The sequence below is a fragment of the Oncorhynchus nerka genome, linkage group LG6 (assembly GCF_034236695.1).
Source record: "Oncorhynchus nerka isolate Pitt River linkage group LG6, Oner_Uvic_2.0, whole genome shotgun sequence".
Taxonomy (NCBI): Eukaryota; Metazoa; Chordata; class Actinopteri; order Salmoniformes; family Salmonidae; genus Oncorhynchus; species Oncorhynchus nerka.
This window is the reverse complement of record NC_088401.1, coordinates 33,503,931-33,524,874: the sequence shown is the minus strand read 5'-3', so window position 1 is coordinate 33,524,874 and position 20,944 is coordinate 33,503,931. Positions and strand designations below refer to the sequence as shown.

The window sequence follows — 20,944 nt, the reverse complement described above, 5'->3', positions numbered from 1 at the left end:
TCATGTGCCAAGAAAGCCCTTATGGGATTTCCATAACTCCTCTGAAATCGTGTATTAATATGGCAGTGCTTGACAAAATAATGTTTTTTTTTTTATGGGAGTTGTTTCATAATTAGACTAACATGAGAATAGTAGTTGTATTTGTTCTAATGGAGGTCACACTTGATTCATGTTGCTGTGATAAAGATACACAACCAAACCAACACGGAGACTAACATGAGAATAGTAGTTGTATTTGTTCTAATGGAGGTCACACTTGATTCATGTTGCTGTGATAAAGATACACAACCAAACCAACACGGAAGCTAATAGCTGTCACTGTAGATTAGGGCTGTGGCGGTCATGACATTTTGTCAGCCGGTTATTGTCATGCAAAAGATGGCGGTCTCAGGTCATTCACCATTAATTAACACGTTTATCATGTCCAGGCCTCCCCAGATACAAGCCGCTGATTAAAAAAAGTTGAATAAATCAATTTAATATACACCATCACAATATATCCACTATTTAATTTAGTTAAGTCTAAAAAAAATGATGACATGAAGAAAATCTATACTTATAAATCCTGTGCCATTATTTTATTTTATACGCTTTTATAGTAAGAAGAATATAATTGAATTTATCTGGAAAAAAAAGAAGGGATATTTTTTCCCATTACGAAGCGATTGCGCATACTGTATGAAGTGGCTATGTTGAGCGTAAACTGATCATTTGAAACAGGTCCTATATGCTAGATTTAGATGTGAATGATACAAACCTTACAATGTCTCAGAAATCAAAACATACAGTAGCGGTCAAAAGTTTGGACACACTGCACCACCTATCACACTTTCACAAAATGTATGAATACATGGCTAAAGGTCAATCAGATGTGTGAACATGGTCCCTAGCTGTGTGTTGCCGCTTTCCATGTTGTCTGTTGTCTGTAGCTTGTGAGGTGTGGAAACACTTTGTTGCTTTTATGAATTTTGTCTTACTGCTTTTTGTTTTTGCTCTGTCTGTATGCTACGTCTTGCTTGTCCTATGTTGCTCTGTCTGTATGCTACGTCTTGCTTATCCTATGTTGCTCTGTCTGTATGCTACGTCTTGCTTATCCTATGTTGCTCTGTCTGTATGCTATGTCTTGCTTATCCTATGTTGCTCTGTCTGTATGCTACGTCTTGCTTATCCTATGTTGCTCTGTCTGTATGCTACGTCTTGCTTATCCTATGTTGCTCTGTCTGTATGCTACGTCTTGCTTATCCTATGTTGCTCTGTCTGTATGCTACGTCTTGCTTGTCCTATGTTGCTCTGTCTGTATGCTACGTCTTGCTTGTCCTATGTTGCTCTGTCTGTATGCTACGTCTTGCTTATCCTATGTTGCTCTGTCTGTATGCTACGTCTTGCTTATCCTATGTTGCTCTGTCTGTATGCTACATCTTGCTTGTCCTATGTTGCTCTGTCTGTATGCTACGTCTTGCTTGTACTATGTTGCTCTGTCTGTATGCTATGTCTTGCTTGTCCTATGTTGCTCTGTCTGTATGCTACGTCTTGCTTGTCCTATGTTGCTCTGTCTGTATGCTACGTCTTGCTTATCCTATGTTGCTCTGTCTGTATGCTATGTCTTGCTTGTCCTATGTTGCTCTGCGTGTGCTCACTGCACAATGATTGTGTATATTGTAATTGTTTTTAATAACCTGCCCAGGGACTGCGGTTGAAAATTAGCCGGCTGGCTAAAACCGGCACTTTTACTGAAACGTTGATTAATGTGCACTAACTGTCCTTGTAAAAATAAAATAAACTCAAACTCAGGGTTTTTCTTTATTTTTACTATATTCTACATTGTAGAATAATAGTGCAGACATCAAAACTATGAAACAACAGATATGAAATCATGTAGTAACCAAGAAAGTGTTAAACAAATCAAAATATATTTTATACTTGAGATTCTTCAAAGCAGCCATCCTTTGCCTTGATAACAGCATTGCACACTCTTGGCATTCTCTCAACCAGCTTCATGAGGAATGCTTTTCCAAAAGTCTTGAAGGAGTTCCCACATATGCTGAGCACTTGTTGGCTGCTTTTACTTCACTCTGCTGTCAAACTCATCCCAAACCATCTCAATTGGGTTAAGGTCGGTGATTGTGGAGGCCAGGTCATCTGATGCAGCACTTCCATCACTCTCCTTCTTGGGTAAATAGCCCTTAGACAGCCTGGAAGTGTGTTGGGTCTTTGTCCTGTTGAAAAATAAATCATAGTCCCATTAAGCGCAAACCAGATGGGATGCCGTATTGCTGCAGAATGCTCTGGTAGCCATGCTGGTTAAGTGTGCCTTGTATTCTAAATAAATGACTGACATAGGCACCAGCAAAGCACCCCCACACCATCACACCTCCTCCTCCATGCTTCATGGTGGGAAACACATGCGGAGATCATCCATTTATCCGTTCACCTACTCATCAAACCAAAGGACAGATTTCCACCGGTCTAATGTTCATTGCTCGTGCTTCTTGGCCCAAGCAAGTCTCTTCTTCTTATTGGTGTCCTTTAGTAGTGGTTTCTTTGCAGCAATTCGACCATGAAGGCCTGATTCACGCAGTCTCCTCTGAACAGTTGAACTCTGTGAAGCATTTATTTGGGCTGCAATCTGAGGTGCAGTTAACTTTAATGAACTTATCCTCTGCAGCAGAGGTAACTCTGGGTCTTCCTTTCCTGTGGTGGTCCTCATGAGAGCCAGTTTCATCATAGCGCTTGTGCAACTGAGCTTGAAGAAACTTTCAAAGTTCTTGACATTTTCCGGATTGACTGACCTTCATGTCTTAAAGTAATGATGGACTGTCGTTTCTCTTTGCTTATTTGAACTGTTCTTGCCATAATATGGACTTGGTCTTTTACCACATAGGGCTATCTTCTGTATACCACCACTACCTTGTCACAACACAACTGATTGTCTCAAAAGCATTAAGAAGGAAAGACATTCCACAAATTAACTGAAATGCATTCCGGGTGTCTACCTCATGAAGCTGGTTGAGAGAATACCAAGAGTGTGCAAACTGTCATCAAGGCAAAGGGTGGTAACTTTTAAGAATCTCAAATACAAAATGTATTTTGATTTGTTTAACACATTTTGGTTACTACAAGATTCCATGTGTGTTATTTCATAATTTTGATGTCGCCACAACTTTTCTACAAAAAACCTGGAATGAGTAGGTGTGTCCAAACTTTTGACTGGTACTGTACATGGGCGGCATGGTGTGATTATAGGTGTCACGTGTGCTCCCTCTCCGGCCTCTAGGTCACCAGGCTGCTCGTTATGGCGCACACCTGTCACCATCGTTACGCGCATCAGCGCATTATGACACTCACCTGGACTCCATCACCTCCTTGATTACCTGCCCTTTATCTGTCACTCCCTTTAGTTCCTTCCCCAGGAGTCATTGTTTCGGTTTAAGTTTCCTGTCTGTGCATGGTTCATGTTTCTTATTTTGTATTATGTTGTGTTAATTTATTAAAACACTCACTCCCTGAACTTGCTTCCCGACTCTCAGCGCACACCGTTACAACAGGCTATTGATGACTTGAGAAAGTCGGAAAAAAAAAGCTCGAGCTCTGTTCCTTGCCTCAGGCTGCACAGCCGTTTTCTCATCAACTGATCATATTCCCACCATTCAGACAGACTATTCTCAATTTAATCTTAAAGTAAAAATGAGTTGAGATTTAGCATGGCCCAGTATCTACTGGGCAGGAACAGGGGCAGGGGAAACGATGCATGTCATCTGTATGCACTCGACTAGCGAATGGAGGCCTTTCCCACTGGTCCGTGTTGTAGGCTACTTCGGGTTTACAGTGGAGCATGTTCTTAATACAGCAGCTGAGAAATAAATAGAAGAAAACTTACTTCACTCCACGCATCACCCACTGTTTGAGGAGCATGCTCTCAATGAACCAAATAGGTTCTCTCCCAGACTCATGGACAGACATTTTAGAGCGTAGCATAAAGGTCCATCCAGTATACATAATAATACAGTCTACACTCAAAGGTCCATTTGTTTCATGTTGGAGAATAGGCTAGACCAATGACGCACCAAAGACATCTTAAATGAGTTATGTTTTATGTTTTTCTGCCATGTGTATAATACGGTAGGCTATGTATTCTATAACGGCACAATCATTTTAATTCCGTTTTATTTTTAAGCCTATGCATAAGCTCAAATATGTGTTTTTACACGGTTTCAAACCGTTGATCATCACAGTGAGGTGAGTTTTAAGAGTACTGGGGTCCTACTGTATTGACGATATGTGTTTGATGTGATTTTATATTGCATTTGCATTGATGTCAGAGTGGTTAGAGGGACAATAGCGCCCTGAGTTTCAGGCCATTAGAACCTGATGGTCTAGCAAGTTGGGTGCTATCAAAGCATGTCCAGAGTGAATAACAGGAGATTATTGTGACTCAATGTTCATGTGGAATTTTACTGTGCTCATGACTCATGGCTGCCGGTGTGAAGGTAATATGATCACCGCAACAGCACTAATGTAGATACACTTCTGGTTTAATAGCTGAATACAATGAGTTCCCACTAAATCTGCATCACGCATGCACACACATGTACACACACACACACACACAACACACACACACACACACGCACACACACACACACACACACACACACACACACACACACAGAGACACCACAGCGACGACAATGAGTTAGATGGGAGTGTCAGGAACGACCACAACCACTGCAGAGAAATCACCGATGCACATCCCCCAGACCCCCAAGGCCCTGCTGGGGGTTGGTGCATGCTGCACGGCAAGATAACTTACCGACTTCTGCTTCTGCTTAGCTACGGCCCAGACGGAAGAGGAGAGAGAGAGAGGGTTAAGAAACTGACAACATGCATGCTAATGGCTCGAACGCCCAGTGGAGGGAGGGAAGAGACACGGACTATGGCGGGACACAGAGGACAAACAGAACGGGGGGAACGGACAGACGGTGGACAGGGTGATGCTGAGCAGCCACAGTGAGGCAGTTGTCGTGGGTAGCTGTGCGGACGGACGGACCGACAGAGAGAGAGAGAGAGAGAGAGAGATCGAGAGTAAATACCGGCGTAGATGCCACGTTTACCTTCTTAAAGAAGGGCATTCGTTTCTCTTTGGCTAGGGTGGATGACATGACAGTGTTTGGCTGACTGGCTTTAGGGGAGCGGAGGTGGACTGGAAGCTCATTGTCCTCGGGGTCTAAGCCTGTGGCATCTATGTCAAAGGCTACGCACATGGACACAACACAAGGCCACCATCACACAGAGGCAAACACAGGAGGTTACAAGGGTGACATTGAACACCTAACACTGGACATGTACACAGGTTATTCCACCACATAAACAAACTATACAGACCATAATCAAGCTCGAGTTAACTCGAGTCAAACTGGGGTGAGCAATGACAGTAAACGATAGCACATAAGGTAAGCAAAGATTTAAGACATAAACACCATTCTAACATTTCCACTAAAGGGCCACGTCGTGTAGATTTAGCAACCGATTGGACAGTACGCCTGAAGTGTACAAAAGATAGGCCAGCAGTAAGGTCAAAATAATGACCTTACTAATGAAACGCACCCTCGTCTCCTATTTCTATCACGCTTCCTTTTCAAGCCCTCTTAGAGGTTGATGGAGGTTTGGTAATAACTCCCAAGTATTACAGTGAAGAGTTTGTTTGTGTCTGTGATAAACGTGGCAACCTTTCCCCAAACGCCTGCCGTAAGGCCCTCCATTACTCACCAGAGGAAGGGGGGGTGGATTTCCGCGAGTTAGGAACCACTTCACCTAAACTGGTAGAGGAGTTTGCTCCCGATTTACTGCAAAGAGAAATAATTCATATCAGCTATATAATTCATATCAGTATATCTGAGGTGTTGCAGGATGTCGGCTATCTCAAGGGTCGGCTCAATGCAAGAATAATGATTGGGTGAGGTGCATGTTAGTTTCCATGGTGATTGCAGTAAGGTGGGGGGGTACGTACCCGGAATGGAACTTGCCCTGTTTGGCTCTCTGCTCGTGTTGTATCCGAGTGTTCTCGATCTTCACAGGACTGGGGATGAAACCGATTTCACAGCCTTCCTTCACCAGGCGCCCTATCCACCAGTCGTTATTAAATTTCTACAGGGGGACGGACATGAACTGGTTAATACATCTGTGTCTGCTCGTCATCATTGTTATCAACATCATCTTCCTCCTCCTCATCCTCATTCTTCTCCCATTCTCCTCCACCTCCATCATCCTCGTCCCCATTTGATAGTACTGTAACCCCTGACCTCTTTGACGTGGAGGAAGTCTTTAGCCTCAAAGGAGATGGCCATGCCCGGCACGGGGACGTCGTCATCGTTGGTGGCACAGTAGTTGACATTTGTGCGGACAGCAAACGCAACCGGTTTAGTCTGCCAAAGAAAGAAAAGGAAGAGATGCAAAGTTTTGGCTACACAAGATAAGACATGATATAATGACAGGTTTCTCTGTAGGCTGAAACCTTTGTGTTGGGCAAGGTGAAAGTTGAGCATGAAGAAAAGAAGGGTGATATGCACATCCTGAACTTGAGAATACCCGTGCTAACTAAAACATTATACTGAGATAGGAAGTGAGAGTCCCACACGTGGAATAGGCTGCTCCCAAGTGCATTATTCCAAACACCCAAATACACCGTTTGGACTTCACAGTCTTTATCGGGAGACAAAGCTGAGCTCCATGGATTCCTTCCCTGAATCCAATTCTCCGTGATGTTTTTATTACCGTCTCAGGCTGAGAAGAGAGGAGTGCTATTCACGGGGCTATTTTCTCCCCCCATTGTGTGAGGAGTAAAAAAAGAACTGCTGTCAGAGATGCTGCCTGGCAGGCACCCTGTGACTCACCCACACTCACTTCTAATCTTTATGAATGAGCCTGCTAATGTCCCAAAATGACACCCTATTCCCTATATCAGTGCACTACTTTTGACCAGAGCCCCACGGGGTTATAGGACAGCCTGGTCAAAATTAGTGCACTAGACAGGGAATAGGATGTCTTTCCTCTACTCTGGTACATCAGTGGTTCCCAACCAGGGGTACTTGGCCTATCCACAAGGGGTACTTGGCCTATCCACAAGGGGTACTTGGCCTTTCCACAAGGGGTACTTGGCCCTTCCACAAGGGGTACTTGGCCTATCCACAAGGGGTACTTGGCCTTTCCACAAGGGGTACTTGGCCTATCCACAAGGGGTACTTGGCCTTTCCACAAGGGGTACTTGGCCTTTCCACAAGGGGTACTTGGCCTATCCACAAGGGGTACTTGGCCTTTCCACAAGGGGTACTTGGCCTTTCCACAAGGGGTACTTGGCCTTTCCACAAGGGGTACTTGGCCTTTCCACAAGGGGTACTTGGCCTATCCACAAGGGGTACTTGGCCTTTCCACAAGGGGTACTTGGCCTTTCCACAAGGGGTACTTGGCCTATCCACAAGGGGTACTTGGCCTTTCCACAAGGGGTACTTGGCCTTTCCACAAGGGGTACTTGGCCTTTCCACAAGGGGTACTTGGCCTTTCCACAAGGGGTACTTGGCCTATCCACAAGGGGTACTTGGCCTATCCACAAGGGGTACTTGGCCTATCCACAAGGGGTACTTGAGAGGACTCTTGAGACCATAGGCCTACTGGCCTCACAATCATCAAACCATCATCTGGCATCACCATCATCTGGCATCACCATCATCTGGCATCATCTAACTCAGTTTAGGAGCCTGAGATTTGCTGATAATACTGAGGGAGTCCTGCTCTAGGATATGACAATGTTGCCCTGTCCTTTGTTTAGTGTTGAGTAACCCAAATACGCCCAGAAGGCTAGGTCTACCGAGTAGCCTAGGACTACCATTTTGATGTTTGTACTTGTTTGTTTGTATTTTGAACCATTTATTTAAGAGAACCACAATGGAAATACATTTTCAAACGTGTCGTCGTTGATTATTTTAAATGCATTATCCACGCGTGGTCGTATTGTGATTGAACTTGTCAAAGAGAAGAGAACCACAATCTATATAAAAATATAAACCAGGATTAGTCTTGTAATGATTCGATGGTTTCTTCACTGAACTCCGGGTTTTGTCATGTGTTTCCTTCTGACTGACAATGAGCACACTGCACTTGTCCAAATGGTTGGTGAATAGAATCTGTACAATGGCTGGATCAATGTGTTCCATTTCTAAAATCACGTATGACCTTTTCCCCTCTGGGATAGCCATTCACCCTGTGTGTCCCAAATGGCCCCCTATTCCCTATTTAGTGCACTTCTTTTGATCAGGGGCCCATAGGGTCAAAAGTAGTGCGCTACAATAAAAGGAATAGGGTGTGGTTTGGGACAGGACATCTGAATGAAACAAACGTAATAAACAGCATTCCCTCCTAGGGCCTGATATAACCGCTTTATGACACAGACAGGTCGATTCAATGCAAGATAACGCAAATTCCACCCCGCCGTAGCAAGGCATTACATTTTCTGTGAAAAGGGATTTAAACAATAAAGACTTAAAAAATATAGGTCACTGACTAGAGAAACGAGACAGGAGAAAAAACATGCACAGACTCCAAATCGTAACCTGATTGTGGCCTTAAGAATATCCATTTTTTAAGATAGAATCGTTTAGAAAGGAATTACATCAAATGTTATTGGACACGATAGTAATCTGAGCTGAGTTTGTCTGTGGTGGCGGCAGTTGGTGACATGGACATGGCCCTATCCGGATTACATTCCCTCTGCCTGTGAGAGCGTGACAAGCTCCTCTGTCGCTGGTGGCCGATGGAGAGCCAAGCCAAACGCTCAGTGACACAGCCCACAGTAGTCTCCCCTGGCCCTTTGCTAAACGTTTACCTGTAGATGACAGAGAAAGGGAAGCTGGAAAGGGACATGGCTTAGCTTACCACTAGCAAAAAATACATCAAATATCCATGTAGCATAAACCCAATGAAAACCCTTGAAAAATGCTATAAAAACAACAAACAAACGTTAAAGCGAAAATTTTACTGGCCATAGGGCAGTTAGGGCGAACGCCAGATGGGCCGGTCCATCTTTAGCCCAGATGGGCCGGTCCATCTTTAGCCCAGATGGGCCGGTCCATCTTTAGCCCAGTGGGCTGGTCTAAATTGGGGGTTTTGCACAGAATGCTCATTATTTGGCTAATAATGGGGGCCTCAAGGAAAAACATTTGCTGGTGTTAATTGCTCAGGCACATTTCTGCTCCCAGTGAGGAGAAACCATACAAATGGCCTTGTAAAGCACTAAGCCTATACAGTATACAAACCCATAGATGTGGCAACAACTGTTAGGTAAGAATCGTCCTCCAAGAAAAGGGGGCATAAAGAACACTTAAGAGTAGGGAGCGTAATTCTTCCCAGTCACCTTCAGCCTTCACCTATCTGATGAGCCCCATTAGAATGATTGGCCAGGAGAGTGGACCTGCAGGAGATCCTGCAGACCTACGGACGTCGCAAACGGCACCCTATTTCCTAGTGCATTACTTTTGACCAGAGGCCTATGGGGACCCGGTCAAAAGTAGTGCACTATGTATGGAATAGGGCGCCATTTGGGACGCAACCACGCATTTGGACCATTCTCAGGCGAAGAGCAAACAGGATGCCATTTATTCTCATTCAATCCCGATGTCCTTCAATGGCAGATAATGCTTTGTAAAAATATGAAACCCAGTGCAAAGCGACAATGATAAACCTCTAAAGAAAACAAGATAAATACACGTCATTTATAATCCTCTCTAAATGAGCTTGGCAGGAGAGTACAGCACATCGCAGGAAAGGAATTAATGGTTGTATGTGTGTGTGTGTGTTGGTCAATGTCAATGGAGTAAATGTACTGCGCCTAAGTGTGTACAGCACTAGTACATGACACACAGAGGACATTGTGTCCTTGGTTGAGTGTCTGTTTAAAGCCACATGGCTGCCGTGCTAAGATGTTATGTTCTGTCTGAGGCGGTGTCCCAAATGGCACCCTATCCCCTACATAATGCACTACTTTTTGACCAGAGCCCTATGGGCCCTGATAAAAAGTAGTGTCCTATGAAACAAATAGAGTACCAATTTAGAACACAGCCAGGTAGTATGTGCCTGTGTGGTCTGGGGGGACTGGGACTGCCTTTCTCATGCTCCACTGCTTCTCTCTTTCCAGTCTCTCAGTGATCAATGACATGGTCTGTGACGTCAGTAGCCCATGCTGGAGTATTAATGCTGTTTCACAGTGGTTAATGCTATTTCACACAAAGTGTGCATGTGTGTACACACTCTCCTGACCTCAGATGCCACCATGGATTATCGCAGGTGATAGGCGCTGTACACTGTGGCGCTGTGTTGTTCTCCTCTCCTCTCCTCTCCTCTCCTGTTGTTCTCCTCTCCTGTAAATCCCCCTCTTCCTTCCAGTCTACCCCCATTTCCTTCCTGTCCACCCCCCTCTTCCCTCCTCTCCTGTTCATCCCCCTCTTCCTTCCTGTCCATCCCCCTCTTCCCTCCTCTCCTGTCCATCCCCCTCTTCCTTCCTGTCCATCCCCCTCTTCCTTCCTGTCCATTGCCCTCTTCCTTCCTGTCCACCCCCCTCTTCCTTCCTGTCCATTGCCTTCTTCCTTCCTGTCCATCCCCATCTTCCTCTTCTGTCCATCCCCATCTTCCTCTCCTGTCCATCCCCCTCTTCCTCTCCTCTTCTGTCCATCCCCCTGTTCCTCTCCTCATCTTTACGTAGCACAGGCAGGCCTTCATTAGGCATGCAGTATTGACCGCAGCAAGAAAATAAGTACAATTATAATTCCGAATTTATTCAACTTTTATAGCGCTATTCATAACATAAAGAACCTCAAAGCGCTTTTTGTAAATGTAAAACAACAACAACAACATCATTCATGATAGGGTCGGGAAAGTTCGTGGCTTGAGTGGTCATCGGAGGAAGGTGGTCATGACATAAGGGGGAGAGGTGAGTATGAGAGAGGGGGATAGAATAGGAGAGGGAGGAAAGGCCGATAAGAGAGTGAGGGGCTGGAGAAGAGAGCGAGGGGAATGGGAGAAAGAGGAGGGGAAGAGAAAGAACGGAGAGAGAGAATAGAATAGAGAAACGACTGACATAAGAGAAAGAGAGTGTAAGGGGTGAGCTAGAGAAAGAAATGTGAAAGAAATGTCCACCACCCCCCTTCCCTCTTGCTTTCTCATTCTCTCTCTTAAAAATCACTCCATTTTGTGCATATTTCATTAACTAATATCCTGCAGCCTTCTCTATAACGGTACTGCCATCATTATAAGATGCCTGGCCTGCGTGTTGCCTGTCTTGTCATTTGTAATCTGGCACTGTCCTTGCATTAGCAGGCCACAGTGGATCTAGGACCATAGATCAAGATTCTCGTATTGTTTCACCTTGAGCGCAAATGTTTCGGATTGTTCTGAAGTTGAATGTAAAGCCTTATGGCGAGCAGAGCGAGTGCAGTGTGCTAGCTCTGAAGTGCGAGTCTGTAAAATGTGGTTTTATGCGCCGTGGTAAGGTCCCCTTAACCTTCATCAATCCAGCCGGAGATTTTTTATTCTATAAATGAGCAGAGCCATATGGCCATTTCAGCACTGTCCATGCATAATGAAATAGATAATGAGGACAGTTCTCTAAAGTCCAGACATTTGAATATTTTACATTCATATCGAACATAATTGGGTGACAGTGATTGATGGTTGAGGCTATTTTTACAGGGGAAACGAGAGGTCTGTCTTGGTTTGAATCGGGGGTTGTGTCTGAAATGGAATCCTATTCCCTATATAGTGCACGACTTTTAACCAGAGCCCTTTCTCTTTCCTCTCTCCCCCTCTCTATCTCTATCTACTGTATATATCTCTCTTTCCCTCTGTCACTATCTCTCTCTCTATGTTTTGTTAACTCCAGTGTACAGTGGGGAGAACAAGTTTTTGATACTGCAAATTAAATGCAAATTAATTACTTAAAAATCATACAATGTGATTTTCTGGATTTTTGTTTTAGATTCCGTCTCTCACAGTTGAAGTATACCTATGATAAAAAATGACAGACCTCTACATGCTTTGTAAGTAGGAAAACCTGCAACATCGGCAGTGTATCAAATACTTGTTCTCCTCACTGTATCTCTGACTCCTTGGCATTGCTCTGAGGTGATAGAGGAAAGGAGGGCAGATGGTGCTAGTTTGTTGTCAGATGTGAGTGTGATTTGGGCTAGGAGACACTGCCATTAGGAGGAGAAGCCTGTAGAGTTGATTAAAGCTGTGCGGTCAGAGAGACGGGCTCAAGGGCCCATGAGGGGATACTGATGTGAGAGACCAGTGGCCTCAGGGAGACACAGCCTATCTCCATTTAACTCTGGCTCGCCTCGCGTGTGCTGCCCAGATCTGGGCTACGATTAAACGCAAACAAACAAAGACGCACACACACACACACAAGCACACACCAGGGTTTCATATGACATTGAAACCAGTAGCCTATTTCTCTCATGTTCTATTGGTTTTCAAATCAACTTTATTGTCACGTTCTGACCATCGTTCGTATGTGTTTTCCTTGTTTTAGTGTTGGTCAGGACGTGAGCTGGGTGGGCATTCTATGTTGTGTGTCTGGTTTGTCTATTTCTATGTTTGGCCTGATATGGTTCTCAATCAGAGGCAGGTGTCTCTGATTGGGAACCATATTTAGGTAGCCTGTTTTGTGTTGGGTTTTGTGGGTGATTGTTCCTGTCTCTGTGTTTGCACCAGATAGGACTGTTTAGGTTTTTACTTTCCTTGTTTTGTTTAGTCTGTTCATGTATAGTTGTCTTTATTAAAAACATGAATAACCACCATGCTGCATTTTGGTCCGCCTCTCTTTCACCACAGGAAAACCCTTACATTTATTTTCCAGTAGCCAAAAGCACAATCCTAGTCATATGTGCAACCCATGCTAGTTGTTGCATCTTTAGATCTCCCCTAACAACCCATGCTAGTTGTTGCATCTTTAGATCTCCCCTAACAACCCATGCTAGTTGTTGCATCTTTAGATCTCCCCTAACAACCCATGCTAGTTGTTGCATCTTTAGATCTCCCCTAACAACCCATGCTAGTTGTTGCATCTTTAGATCTCCCCTATTTCTAAATTTCTGAAAGTAAATGTGATTTCTGTCACATGAAACCGCTCACATGTGCAGTGCGCCCTTGACAGCTGTGTTTTCCGCTAATTACATTATGGAACGAACATTCGCGTGTAGCCTACTGCCGTGAGCGCGTTGCTACGCAGCTATAATGTGAAGGACTAATAGTTGATCAACATTTTCAGCTAAACATTCTGATCTGTTGCATCTGACTCAATGCTTTTTAAAGTGATTCTTTCTCGCACAGAACAACAAGCTGACTAATAGAATAGGTCAACGTTTCTACTACAGGGGATAGTAGATGGACATAGGCTGGTGATTTTGCCGTTCGTTACTTGTCTTGTTGGCCGAGGAAACGGAAATGTGGACAGTTATTCTGACATCTACAAAGTGCACATGGGAATTCGGTAAGAAGAACGCATGCCGTTGCATCGAGTGGTATGTTCTGTTAATATGAATCACCATCATCTAAATGTGATCTCTGTCATTCTCAGCACCATGGGTGGATGCCCTAATCAGGTTATGCACCCAATGCATAGAGGTCCAGTACAGTTCTGCTGCCGGTCAAATGTCTGCTGCCACATGGAAACCCTGGCACAAACGCACACGCACACACCTCCCTAACGCAACCGGCATGGCAAGGAAACGCTCTCAACTGAAAGAAACCAGTCAAAATCGATGCCTTACGCTGTTCTCTGCGCCGCAAAAACTTGGTCCGTGAAATATTTTTCCTCTCTACACGTGGTGTTTTCCCAGCACTTTTGACTTTCCATACTATTGATTCTGCAGAGTATTGTGTTTTCTCTCTGATCTCAGTGCATCAGGTCCTATCAGAGCACCTGCTGAAGTTGGTTTCTAATGATCTCTCTGTGTACCACTGAGCTTCCTTATTAGGTGAATGTCATCTCAGCGCTGTGATCCAGGTATCCTCTCTTTGTAACCCGCATACTGACAAGTTATATTTCACTCCTGAGCTGTATTTCAAATGGCACAACAACAAAAACCGATAGCTGCACAACTATGGGGCAAAACAAACGGAATTGGCTTCGATTGTTGACAAACTATATTTCATCTCCAAAGTGTTGATTGAAAACATACACGGAACAAATATATAAACGCAACATGTAAAATGTTGGTCCCATGTTTCATGAACTGAAATGAAAGGTAGCAGAAACAGAACCGCAGACCACATGTAACCATGGCCAGTCCAGGACCTCCACAACCAGCATCTTCACCTGTGGGATCATCTGAGACCAGCCACCCGGACAGCTGATGAAACTGAGGAGTAACTCATTCAGATTAGCAGGGCCTGGCTCCCCTGTGGGTGGGCCTATGCCCACCCATGGCTGCGCCCCTGCCCAGTCATGTGAAGTCCATAGATGAATTTATTTAAATTGACTGATTTCCTTATGTGAACTGTAATTCAGTAAAATCTTTGAAATTGTTGCATGTTGCAATTATATTTTTTTGTTCAGTATATATACAGTTGCACATTGAGTACTTATTGTCTCTCAAATACATCATTATACTTGTTGGTTAGCTAGCAAGCAAATTTGAGCCATATTAGCATTGACATGAAATCAACAAGACATTATGAAACAAGCCACCAACGATTTCCCACATGGCAGCTTCTTGTCAATGTTTCTAGATTTCTGAACGTTCATTTTGGTGACATTGTCAGCCAACCTGTCTATGTAGTGCATTACTTTTGACCAGGGCCCATAGGGTACCCTACACTCTTGGAGAAAAAGTGCTATCAAGAACCTAAAAGGGTTATTCGTCTGTCCCCATAAGAGAACCCCTTGAAGAACCCTAGTTGGTTCCAGGTAGAATCCCTTTTGGTTCCAGGTAGAACCATTTCCACAGAGGGTTTGACATGGAACCCAAAAGGGTTCGACCTGGAACCAAAAAGGGTTCTCCTATGGGGACAGCCGAAGGACCCTTTTGGAAACCTTTTGTGTAAGAGTGTAGGGCTCTATTAAAAAATAAGTACACTACTGCATATAGGGAATAGGGTGCCATTTGTGACGTAGCCCTGGTCGGTCTGCCTGTAAAGAGGCAATCAGGCCAGCATATAGCCCGGATATTTCACAGAGAGAGCCCCTTCTTGCTCGCTAATTAAAAAGATAAGTCGCTAGCAGATAACCTGGCATGGATTACCCCAGCCACTTTACATGATAGACGAGCTGTAAAAATATCTGCTCAATGATCTGGCATCTCGCCGAAGAGAGAGACAGAGAGAGAGAGAGAGAGAGAGAGAGAGAGAGAAGAGAGAAAGAGGGCTCGGGTCAGGGGAAGTGCAATCTCAGTGACAGTAATGGTTTATAAGACGGTAATTCACAAGCACCTGTCTAGCGCACCGTTAATACGTTACATACAGTAAACACTTACTGTACAGAGGTAATAGAGTCTATGTGCCCTATTGGGGCCTGGTCAAGTGCACTAAAGGGAATAGGTTGCCATTTGGAATGTAAGCAAGCCATAATAACATGAAATACAAAAGCCATAAGACTGTTAAACAGTTAATTAAATGGGTTATTCTTTATTTTTACTATTTTCTACATTGTAGAATAATAGTGAAGACATCAAAACGATGAAATAAAACATATGGAATCATGTAACAACCCAAAAAGTGTTAAATATTATACTGACTCTCAATGAGGACCGATACAGGAAAGGAAGACCCGGAGTTACCTCTGCTGCAGAGGATAAGTTCATTAGAGTTACCAGCCTCAGAAATGGCAGCCCAAATAAATGCTTCAAAGAGTTCAAGTAACAAACACATCTCAACATCAACTGTTCAGAGTAGTCTGCATGAATCAGGCCATCATGGTCAAATTGCTGCAAAAGAAACCACTACTAAAGGACACCACTAAAAAGATGAGACTTAGGGCCTCCCGGGTGGCGCAGTGGTTAAGGGCGCTGTACTGCAGCGCCAGCTGTGCCATCAGAGTCCCTGGGTTCGCGCCCAGGCTCTGTCGTAACCGGCCGCGACCGGGAGGTCCGTGGGGCGACGCACAATTGGCCTAGCGTCGTCCGGGTTAGGGAGGGCTTGGTCGGTAGGGATGTCCTTGTCTCATCGCGCACCAGCGACTCCTGTAGCGGGCCGGGCGCAGTGCGCGCTAACCAAGGTTGCCGGGTGCACGGTGTAGCCTCTGACACATTGGTGCGGCTGGCTTCCGGGTTGGATGCGCGCTGTGTTAAGAAGCAGTACAGCTGGTTGGGTTGTGTATCGGAGGACGCATGACATTCAACCTTCGTCTCTCCCGAGCCCGTACGGGAGTTGTAGCGATGAGACAAGATAGTAGCTACTACAATAATTGGATACCACGAAAATTGGGGAGAAAAAGGGGTAAAATTCTATTAAAAAAAGAACTTTTTTTTGCTCAACTTGCTCATCAGTCCAAATGTGAGATTTTTGGTTCCAATGGCCATGTCTTTATGAGATGCAGAGTAAGTGAACGCATGTGTGGTTCGCACTGTGAAGCATGGAGGAGGAGGTGTGATGGTGGAGGGTAGAGGTCGACCGATTATGATTTTTCAACGCCGATACCGATATCAATTATTGGAGGACCAAAACAAGCCGATACCAATTAATCGGCCAATTTTTATTTATTTTTTTGTAATAATGACAATTACAACAATACTGAATGAACACTTATTTTAACTTAATATAATACATCAATAAAATTAATTTAGCCTCAAATAAATAATGAAACATGTTCAATTTGGTTTAAATAATGCAAAAACACAGTGTTGGAGAAGAAAAAAGTGCAATATGTGTCATATAAGAAAGCTAATATTTAAGTTCCTTGCTCAGAACATGAGAACATATGAAAGCTGGTGGTTCCTTTTAACATGAGTCTTCAATATTCCCAGGTAAGAAGTCTTAGGTTGTAGTTATTATAGGAATTATAGGACTATTTCTCTCTATACCATTTGTATTTCATTAACCTTTGACTATTGTATGTTCTTATAGGCACTTTAGTATTGCCAGTGTAACAGTAGAGCTTCCGTCCCTCTCCTCGCTCCTACCTCGGCTCGAACCAGGGACACATCGACAACAGCTACCCTCGAAGCAGCGTTACCCATGCAGAGCAAGGGGAACAACCACTCCAAATCTCAGAGTGAGTGACGTTTGAAACGCTATTAGCGCGCACCCCGCTAACTAGCTAGCCATTTCACGGTTACACCAGCCTAATCTACACCAGCCTACCGGCGCCGACAGAGATGGTCACCCCGCTTCGCGTTCCTACAAGCATTTCACTACACTCGCATTAACATCTGCTAACCATATGTATGTGACAAATAAAATTTGATTTGATCTCGGGAGTTGATAGGCTTGAAGTCATAAACAGTGCAATGCTTGAAGCATTGCGAAGAGCTGCTGGCAACAAAATGCTGTTTGAATGAATGCTTACGAGCCTGCTAGTGCCTACCACCGCTCAGTCAGACTGCTCTATCAAATCATAGACTTAGTTATAACATAATAACACACAGAAATATGAGCCTTAGGTCATTAATATTTTTTTTCTTAGCCAAACGTGATGAACAAAACGGAGCGATTTCTCCTACACAAATCATATTTTGGGGAAAAATGAACATTTGCTATCTAACTGGGAGTCTCCTCATTGAAAACATCCGAAGTTCTTCAAAGGTAAATTATTTTATTTGAATGCTTTTCTTGTTTTTGTGAAAATGTTGCCTGCTGAATGCTAGGCTTAATGCTATGCTAGCTATAAATACTCTTACACAAATGCTTGTGTAGCTATGGTTGAAAAGCATATTTTGAAAATCTGAGATGACAGTGTTGTTAACAAAAGGCTAAGCTTGTGAGTGAATATATTTCTTTCATTTCATTTGCGATTTTAGCTTGAGGCTATGATTACGCTCCCGGATACGGGATTGCTCGACGCAAGAAGTTAACTTGTGATTATGATTTATTGATTGATTTTGTTTTTTATAAGATAAGTTTAATGCTAGCTAGCAACTTACCTTGGCTTACTGCATTCACGTAACAGGCAGGCTCCTTGTGGAGTGCAATGTAATCAGGTAGTTAGAGCGTTGGACTAGTTAACTGTGAGGTTGCAAGATTGAATCCCTGAGCTGACAAGGTAAAAATCTGTCGTTCTGCCACGGTTCCTAGGCCGTCATTGAAAATAAGAATGTGTTCTTAACTGACTTGCCTAGTTAAATAAAGATTAAATTCAGGTGTTTATTTTTTATAAATAAAAATCAGCAAAATCGGTGTCCAAAATTTTTCATAACACTGATTTCCGATTGATATAAAAACTTGAAATCGGCCCCATTCCGATTAATCGGTCGACCTCTAGTGTGTGTGTGTGTGTGGGGGGGGGGGGGGTGCTTTTCTGGTGACACTGTCAGTGATGGCTACCACAGCACTCTGCAGAGATACACCATCCCATCTTGTTTGTGCATAGTGGGGCTATCATTTGTTTTTCACCCGGACAATGACCCAACACACCTCCAGGCTGTGTAAGAGCTATTTGACCAAGAAGGTGAGTGATGTAGTGCTGCATCAAATGACCTGGCCTCCACAATCACCCAACCTCAACCCAGTTGAGATGGTTTGGAATAAGTTGGACCGCAGAGTGAAGGAAAAACAGCCAACAAGTGCTGAGCATATGTGGGAACTCCTTCAAAACTGTTGAAAAGCATTCCAAGTGAAGCTGGTTGAGAGAATGCCAAGAGTGTATAAAGGTAAAGGGTGGCTACTTTGAAAAATATCAAATATATTTTAATTTTTCAACACTTTTTTGCTTACTACAGTGCCTTGCAAAAGTATTCATCCCCCGTGGTGTTTTTCCTATTTTGATGCATTTTTATCTGGATTTCATGTAATGGATATACACAAAATAGTCCAAATTGGTGAAGTGAAATGGAAAAAATATATAAAATTGAAAAAAATACAAAATGGAAAAGTGGTGCGTGCATATGTATTCACCCCCTTGCTATGAAGCCCCTAAATAAGATCTGGTGCAACCATTTACCTTCAGAAGTCACCCAATTAAGTTAGATTGCACACAGTTGGACTTTATTCAAGTGTCACATGATCTCAGCATATTTTCACCTGTTCTGAAAGGCCCCAGTCTGCCACAACACTAAGAAAGGGGCACCACCAAGCAAGCGGCACCATGAAGACCAAGGAGCTCTCCAAACAGGTCAGGGACAACGTTTTGGAGAAGTACAGATCAGGGTTGAGGTATAAAAAGATATCTGAAACGTCCAACGGAGCACCATTAAATCCATTATAAAAAAAATGGAAAGAATATGGCACCACAACAAACCCGCAAAGAGAGGGCATTAATCAGAGAGGCATCATAGACACCAAAGATAAACTCTGAAAGAGCTGCAAAGCTCCACAGTAGAGTATTTGTCCATAGGACCACTTTAAGCCGTACACTCCACAGAGTTGGCCTTTACGGAAGAGTGGCCAGAAAAAAAGCCCTGGCTTTTTTACATTTTTTTAAGCAAACACGTTCGGTGTTCGCCAAAAGGCATGTGGGAGACTCCCCAAACATATGGAAGAAGCTATTCTGGTCAGATGAGACAAAAATGTAGCCTTTTGTGGGCATCCTAGAGCAAAACAACCGATATGTGCGTGTTCGTGAGATTCCCACCTTTCCACATAGGGGTGTGTAACTGTTCGGACGCTACAGACAGAAGTTGGCAGATGGTCTTACAAACACCGCTCTAGCTCTTTCACCGCAGATGGTCTGACAAACACCGCTCTAGCTCTTTCACCGCAGACTGTCTGACAAACACCGCTCTAGCTCTTTCACCGCAGACTGTCTGACAAACACCGCTCTAGCTCTTTCACCGCAGACTGTCTGACAAACACCGCTCTAGCTCTTTCACCGCAGATGGTCTGACAAACACCGCTCTAGCTTTCACCGCAGATGGTCTGACAAACACCGCTCTAGCTCTTTCACCGCAGATGTTCTGACAAACACCGCTCTAGCTCTTTCACCGCAGATGGTATTACAAACATCACTCTTGCTCTTTCACCGCAGATGGTCTGACAAATACCGCTCTTGCTCTTTCACCGCAGACTGTCTGACAAACACCGCTCTAGCTCTTTCATCGCAGATAGTCTGACAAACACCACTCTAGCTCTTTCACAGCAGATGGTCTGACAAACACCGCTCTAGCTCTTTCACCGCAGATGGTCTGACAAACACCGCTCTAGCTCTTTCACCGCAGATGCGGAAGTGCAACATACAGTATCGCTGGCTTAAACTGACAGATTTTTATGGGGATTTTTGTATTATGCTAATTTGATTTCCGGGAGGGGGGGCGCGAATATCGACCGTAGCGGCTGTGATCGGAAAAAACTGAGGAGGGATCAACAACTTTGTAGTTACCCCACAATACTAACCTAATTAACAGAGTGAAAAGAAGGAAACCTGTACAGAATAAAACATATTCCAAAACATGCATCTTGTTTACAACAAGACACTAAAGTAATACTGCGAAAAATGCGGCAAAGCAATATTTTTTTGTTATGTTATGGGGAAAATCCAATACAACACATTACTGACTACCACTCTCCATATTTTCAAGCATAATGCATCATGTTATGGGTATGCCTGTAATTGTCAAGTACTGGGGAGTTTTTCACGATAAAAAAAGAAAGGAATGGAGCTAAGCACAGGCAAAATCCTAGAGGAAAACCAGGTTCAGACTGCTTTCCACCAGACACTGGGAAATGAATTCACTTTTCAGCAAGACAATAACCTAAAACACAAGGCCAAATCTACGCTGGAGTTGCTTACCAAGGAGACAGTGAATGTTCC

At 43.9% G+C, this 20,944-nt stretch overlaps 1 protein-coding gene across 9 annotated transcripts in view; it reads right to left on the bottom strand.

The window, feature by feature from the left end:
* Positions 1-20,944, bottom strand: part of cacnb2a (calcium channel, voltage-dependent, beta 2a) — a 113,703-nt gene that overhangs the window by 20,966 nt on the left and 71,793 nt on the right. For 7 of the 9 annotated variants that reach the window (XM_029661483.2, XM_029661482.2, XM_029661481.2 and 4 more), the window contains 4 exons: positions 6,300-6,422; positions 6,008-6,144; positions 5,767-5,843; positions 5,112-5,251 (listed from right to left, as the gene is read on the bottom strand). In XM_029661483.2, coding sequence (XP_029517343.1) covers positions 5,112-5,251; positions 5,767-5,843; positions 6,008-6,144; positions 6,300-6,422 — 477 coding nt within the window. Of the gene's footprint in view, positions 1-4,810; positions 4,831-5,111; positions 5,252-5,766; positions 5,844-6,007; positions 6,145-6,299; positions 6,423-20,944 lie in introns of all 9 variants that reach the window. The other 2 variants (XM_029661486.2, XM_029661484.2) reach the window with 1 other exon arrangement.